Here is a 6893-nt window from a genome sequence, read left to right as displayed (position 1 = left end):
TCATAGTTCAATCAGCCCCTTCATATCCAACAATTTTTGTTTTAAACATTTTTTTATTTAATCGCGATGTTTCGAGTTATTTGGCTGTTGTTAAAATGGGTCACCCTGTATATGAAATACGTCTATACATGTGTTCATACATCCTTTTTTTTGTAAAATTACTTTTTTTAGTATAATAGAAATAATAATATTGACGTAAAAACATTAAAAATAATTAAAAAGGTAATTTTCGCACTATTTGTTTAAAAAAAAATCAGTTTGAAGAAATATAAAAAAATTATTTATATATAATTATATATAAAATTATGCATAATTATGTTATGAGTAGGTTTTTTTATATTTTTTCAAACTTTTTTCTAAAACAAACAATGCGAAAATTATCCCTTTAATTATTTTTTATGTTTTCACATTACTATTACTATTTTTATTACACTAAAAAGTAATTTTACTAGAGAAAGAAGGATGTAGGAACACATGTATGGACATATTTCATATATAATTATACATGTTTATGAATATTTATACGTGTTTATGTATGTTTATGCATATTTATACATATTCATGCATGACATTTTTTTACCGGATTTTAAGTTGCAGTACGGTGGTAAGAAAAGTTACAAAGTTTTTGAGAAAGTTGTATAAATATTTCTATAACAATTAACAGTTGCAAAATAAATATTCTGCTGAGTGCAACCAATGAGAAAGTGACCATTATGGCTGCGTTCCGTTTCACGCATAATGTGCATGATGTATCATTTTATTCTCGTTTGACATTCGGTGAACGACAAGGATAAAATAATACATCATGCGCATTATGCGTGAAACGGAACGCAGCCTATATGCCATCATGTTGCTGTAATTATTTGAATTAAACGTTATATCATTATTATTTTTTAATTGTATATATTTGCTTATACAATATATATAATATAATCCCAGACAGAACACAACGTCTATTGGATGTCCAAATCTGGTTTTTATTTAGTCCGAACGTCCATATGCATTATGCGTGAAACGGAACGCAGCCTATATGCCATCATGTTGCTGTAATTATTTGAATTAAACGTTATATCATTATTATTTTTTAATTGTATATATTTGCTTATACAATATATATAATATAATCCCAAACAGAACACAACGTCTATTGGATGTCCAAATCTGGTTTTTATTTAGTCCGAACGTCCATGGACTTAGTACGAATGTTTTAAAAACGTACGTTATTCAACGTACAAAGTATGTTCACATTTGGACATTTTAAAAATGTTCATCTCATACAAAAAATTTTCTAAATCTGCTCGCGACGTATTGCTTCGCTGACTTGACAAGTGAAAATTTTTTTGAAACCGTATGAGGAATTTCACTTTTGTTAGTATGTACATCTTTTGAACGTCCCATGGACGTCCCTAAGACATTGTGCTGTGTTGAAAATTTTCAACAACAAAAAATCTACCCAGAAAACCAAGCGTGCGATATCCCACGATATCTTCACAAAATGCTACCATACTGTTATTGTACATGATAACTGGTACTGTGAAAGTACAGCATATGATTTCCTAACCTGAAAATAGTCGTAATGACATTCAGATTAAATATTAGACAGTCACTGACTGGATGTTCAGTTGAACTGCACAAATTTCTATCAGGATCATATTGAACAGATGTATCGTAATTATAAATCCATGATTATACATATAGGTATTCGTGGATCATCGAAGTGTAGCGGTTTCCATCCGATTTCAGAAGTCAAGCATAGTGGATGGCGGTATGTAACCGGATGGGTGACCGCTTCGAAGCACTATAAAATTAGTTCCCGAATTCAGGGAAAAACGTTTTTTTTTTATTATAATTTTATGATGTATTATGGAATAAGATATCAATCAGTAATAATACTCATATAAGAATCATTTTGTCTTGATTGTGGTCTAAAATTTGTTTAATGTATTAATTTGGTCCAGTTTTAGTCTATTGGGTCCTAAAATGGACGTTTTTAAAAAGTCCAAAATGTCTAACATGTACGTTTTAATTACATTTTTAAAACGTTACTGTGCTGTATGGGATGGATGCATTTAATACTGACCGCTCACTAAGCGCTCAGTAATAAATGGTTGTAGTACTGAATGCACCTAATGAATTTGGTTTTATCTTTTGTCATAACTACCTACGAGATACGCCTCTAGGCGTTATGTCATTATTGTTTTACTTATTTTTGTGTTTTTAATTATATTTATTTATGTATAATATAATATAATATACTATATATAAATATAAATTTAATATACTATAACGATCATTTGGTTTTATCTTTTGTCATAATAAAACTTAATTTTCTACAAGCTTTTCCCAATTTAATATTAATACCTTTTTTTGGATACGATAAAAATGTATATTTCTGGATTCTTCTTTTGGGTGATTATTTTTACATGTTTTTATTTGGCAAGTACTCATTTTGGTGTCTCAAGCTGTCATTTCAAAATTACCGCGACGTATATGTTTAAATGGTCGCATTTGGAACCTGCGCAGAACCGTACGAAATTCATCTCGAGGCGAGTCTCGAGGACGAGCATACTGGAGCATACTTAAGGTTATGTCAAATGTACATATAACGTCGTGGGGCGCATTAAATTTTTTCGGAAATTCTAGATAATTACAATCAAACGTGCTTTGTTCTGAAAGAGAAAAAAAGTAACGCAATGTCTTTACGCTCATGTAAGATTTTATACGTTGACTTTTAATTTATCAATATTAGTTCGATCAATAATACTCTACATATACTTGTAATATCTGTAGCCTAGTTGTTTTTTCTCTTGTAAATTTGGTTTACGTGATTATGATTCTGTGCAATTAATGACAGCGAAAATAAGTTGATCCGCAAGATGACATTTGTCATCATACGAATAATGATTGCTAAATTCAAATTGACTTAATCGATTAACTTGTTAATAAAGTGCTATAGATATCACTAATAATATCTATAGTACTTTATTAGTGTGATTACAGAATTATTAATTTATTGCTATATGGCACGTAAGAAGAAAGATTAGATTAGGAACAACGAATTGAATGAATTGTATAACTAGAAATTTGGTTAAAGAGTTCTGTTGATTCAGTTAATTAAAGAGTAATTTTTAACTTGAGTTTTGTCGGAAATATTCTAAAGAGACACAAAGATTTAATAAATATTCCGATTGCAGATTCGCTTCTAAGGGGAATATATAAAACATATGGTAGAAAATTCGGTACAGCTGTTAAGGTGAAGGACGAGCAAGCGTCTCAAGCATGCTTGTTTCGCACAACGGAGAACAATCCAGTTAATCATAATACAGATCACATTGCTAGACTTTATACAATGCCAAAAGACATTCAACAACAACTCTTTCAGTATGGTGGCTTGCCTCGCTTATTTATGAAGCAAGTCATCACTTTTCAAGAGTGTGCAATATTGGTTAGACAACCTGCGATCGAAGTTATGTCTTATCTCAGCCAAACCGATCATACAAGACCTGTTAATAAATATGTATTATGTATCCTTTTGGATATGAAATTATTTGAATATGAAATTGGTTAAATATGAAATTATTTGAATTTGGATATGAATTAATGTTGAAATTATTTGTTTTATATTGCAAGATTGTAGAATTGCTCTGTTTTTTTCTATAATTTATTTTTCTATCATCAGTATACTGTTTTTATGGATATACTTTATGTTACAAAAGAGCATCAACATTATACAACAATTAATATAAGAAAGTCCTTACATATTAAGTAGATGGGAAATTTGGAACAGGAAAAAGCATTACATTGAGTCACATACTGCATTATACTTTTATGCAGAATTATTTACTTGTACATATATATTGGGGTATGTTTTTTTTTATAAATGATTTATTACATTTTATCTCATTAAACTGTACTAAGTGCCATTTGTTTCTCAGGTGCACATTGGTTCAAAGATATGAAGGAAGTTGCAACTTCGGTACTCTCTCCAGGATGCATGGATTTGCCGATCGACGCTGGGCTGTGGTTGAGACAGTTCAAAACTCAAAACTCGAAGTTGCTTTCACAATTAGACGTATGTATCTCCTGAAATATCACTTTGCTGGTTATATACTATATCTAATGTGCGTTTGTTTTACAGCTTAAAATAACCAAGGATTATGTTTGGAATCAACGTGAAACTACTTCCCAAGGTACTCCCATCCTAGAACTTATCGACTTTGGCATAAATCGCATGAAGTACGCTTGTGGCGTGGTGGATGCGTTGATAAAAGAGATAAAGCTCGCCAGTACTGCAGGGAAGTGCAAGACAATGGTCATGATAGACGGATTTAACGCATTTACAGCGAATTATACGCGTATCTTTGACGATAACAAGGTGATGGTTCTGCCCAAACAAGTATCGCTGGCGAGACCGTTTTGGGATATAACAAAAGATGATTGGTGTAACGGTGCAATTGTATTATCAGTAGATGAAAAGGCAAATAAGGTACATACAACAATTTGTATTGCGTAATTAGGCATTCCTTTATCCGAATAAAATTTAATTTAATAGTTGGATTTGCGATAAAGGAAGCATTACTGTTTTATATTTAAACTAAAATTCAGGAAAATCTTTAGCATTAAACGAATAGAGAGAGATGCATGATAATACAAGAAAAAAATCTGTTATTTTTAGGAACGACGAGACTCCTATCTTCCCAGATATTTGCTCGGCAAAGAAGGCTTTGAACATCTAGATCCTTTTGTTCCTATTGTAGTCGATGACTACAACCCCGCGGAATTTGACAGCATGATAGAATATTATAAGGATCGCAAATGGATCAGGAATATAACACCCAGCGGTCAAAGAGAATTAGAATTAGTTACTAATAAAAATCCGATGGTCTTAATGGATCATTGTAAATTCTTATAAAAGTAATTGAATATTGAAATATTTATAATAAAATTTTTGAAGCTTTTAGCATTTTGGTTTTAATAAATATTACTTTTAACCTAAAAAAAACTTGGGATATTTTTTTTTAATTAATAGAGCATTTGAAATTAAAAAGAAACATTTACCTTCATAATATCATGGTCACTTTATTAAAATAAAACATAACAGTACATAATATTCCAGTCACCAAAGATATTTTAGTTTCTTACGTAAAAGGTATATTGATATACTAAGAATATAGGTATAACATACATTGCATAAACGAAATCGTAGTACATTTTCTGAAACAATAGCGTAGTATGTACGTGCAACATAAATTTAGTAATACAGGTAACACTTAGAACGAGAGTTATCAAGCGCAATTATCTCTGGACTGGGAATTAATCCAGATTTTTCGTTTTCCAGACGATTAACAATATAGATGCAAAGAAATATTATCGAGATAATTTATTAAAAATAAGTTTTTAACGTTGTGTATCACTCAAATTTTTTAAAATAATCATAGTGTATGCAAAATAAATCCAACATAAAAAAAAGACGCTATATAATGAATAATAATTACAAACTATCATACTAACCATGGAAAGCATAGACTATGTTAACTGTTATTTTTGTTGTTAATTATATGTAAACTATCGTTAACTAAAATTTTGGCCCCATCTCTCCTAATGAAGGCGTACAGGATGTATTACGTCCAGTGCCTTATCGATGTCACCATTTTGTGCAACTAACAAATGGGTAAGCCATGAACCCTCGTTGGTGAATCCCATTGCCATCATCGCTTCTACGGCGTTCTGAATCTTGGGATTTGGATGATAAAACTCGTTTCTTACTTCTTCTGGTAAGGGTGGGTAGATTTTCTGATTTGACGATGATTTTTCCGGCTCTGCCACAGGTGCTGTAGGCGCGGACGGTGTAGCCTGTAAGATAAGGTATTCTGAACACGTGATACATTTGCGCAATAAAGAAGATTTAGGACTTATGAAGTAGCCATTAATACTAGACACACGATGATTGTACTCATAAATTAAATTAATTGAAAAATCAATGCTATTAGAATTAGGAACGATTTTTAGTGTTAGGGTTAATTGTTTCATCTTTTGGTAAATTTTACCTGTGAGGTAAATCATGTCTCACCGCACCGCACCAAAGGACTCGCGCGATGGCCACTACGCACATTCGCGATTACATTACATATGTAATAACACTGCAAAAATAGAACAAATGCAAACCATAATAAACTTCGATGAATAAAAATGTCGAAAGAGAGAAAGCGATGAAACCTATGGAAATCTACGGAAAATCTAATTAATTTCTATCGTAATCTGTCGCTTCTCTAAATCGAAAGGAAACAATTTTAAGAAAAATGTATCCGAAAGAAATAATATCATTCTCCATCATTCTCTACCGTTTCCTGTTAGGAGAGTATGTGATTTCATCAGAATACGATGAAATATCAATGAATGATATTATTTTTAATGATATTATTTCTAATGATATTGTTTCTAGTGATGTTATTTCTAACGATATTATTTCATGATATTATTTCTTTCGGATACTTTTTTTCTTAAAATTTTTTCCTTTCGATTTAGAGAAGCGACAGATTACAATAGAAATTAATTAGATTTCCATAGGTTTCATCGCTTTTTCTCTTTCGACATTTTTATTCATCGAAGTATTATGGTTTGTATTTGTCCTATTTTTGCAGTGTTATTATTACGTATGTAATGTAATCACGAATATGCGTAGCGGCCATCGCGCGAGTCCTTTGATGCGGTGCGGTGAGACGTGTGAGCGACGACGCCGAGCGCTAAGCAACGACGCGCTTCGCTTCTTGCATCTCCTGCCGGCATATCCATCGTTTGACAACATTCGACAAACTGGGCCGGGCTATACCAAGAGCCGTTTCTATTCTTTCTATAGGCGCGCTCTCATTAGTACAATTGTAAACTTTAATATC

At 31.7% G+C, this 6893-nt stretch overlaps 2 protein-coding genes across 3 annotated transcripts in view; one reads left to right on the top strand and one right to left on the bottom strand.

Moving 5' to 3' along the window:
• The first annotated feature begins 2442 nt into the window (after positions 1 to 2442).
• mRpS29 (mitochondrial ribosomal protein S29) lies at positions 2443 to 4912 on the top strand. Its single transcript, XM_018516388.1, has 6 exons — positions 2443 to 2709; positions 3195 to 3524; positions 3770 to 3862; positions 3936 to 4072; positions 4139 to 4486; positions 4676 to 4912. The coding sequence occupies exons 1-6, from the start codon at positions 2694 to 2696 to the stop codon at positions 4910 to 4912; spliced, it is 1161 nt and encodes a 386-aa protein (XP_018371890.1). The 5' UTR covers positions 2443 to 2693.
• A 538-nt stretch (positions 4913 to 5450) lies between these two features.
• ref(2)P (refractory to sigma P) overlaps positions 5451 to 6893 on the bottom strand; it is a 3925-nt gene continuing 2482 nt past the window's right edge. For both annotated transcript variants that reach the window (XM_018516425.1, XM_018516427.1), the window contains one exon: positions 5451 to 5853. In XM_018516425.1, coding sequence (XP_018371927.1) covers positions 5599 to 5853 — 255 coding nt within the window. In that variant the 3' untranslated portion in view covers positions 5451 to 5598. The remainder of the gene's footprint in view (positions 5854 to 6893) is intronic.

This window comes from Trachymyrmex cornetzi, unplaced genomic scaffold (assembly GCF_001594075.2).
Source record: "Trachymyrmex cornetzi isolate Tcor2-1 unplaced genomic scaffold, Tcor1.1 scaffold637, whole genome shotgun sequence".
NCBI classification, from domain to species: domain Eukaryota; kingdom Metazoa; phylum Arthropoda; class Insecta; order Hymenoptera; family Formicidae; genus Trachymyrmex; species Trachymyrmex cornetzi.
This window is presented reverse-complemented; position numbering and strand designations above follow the sequence as displayed.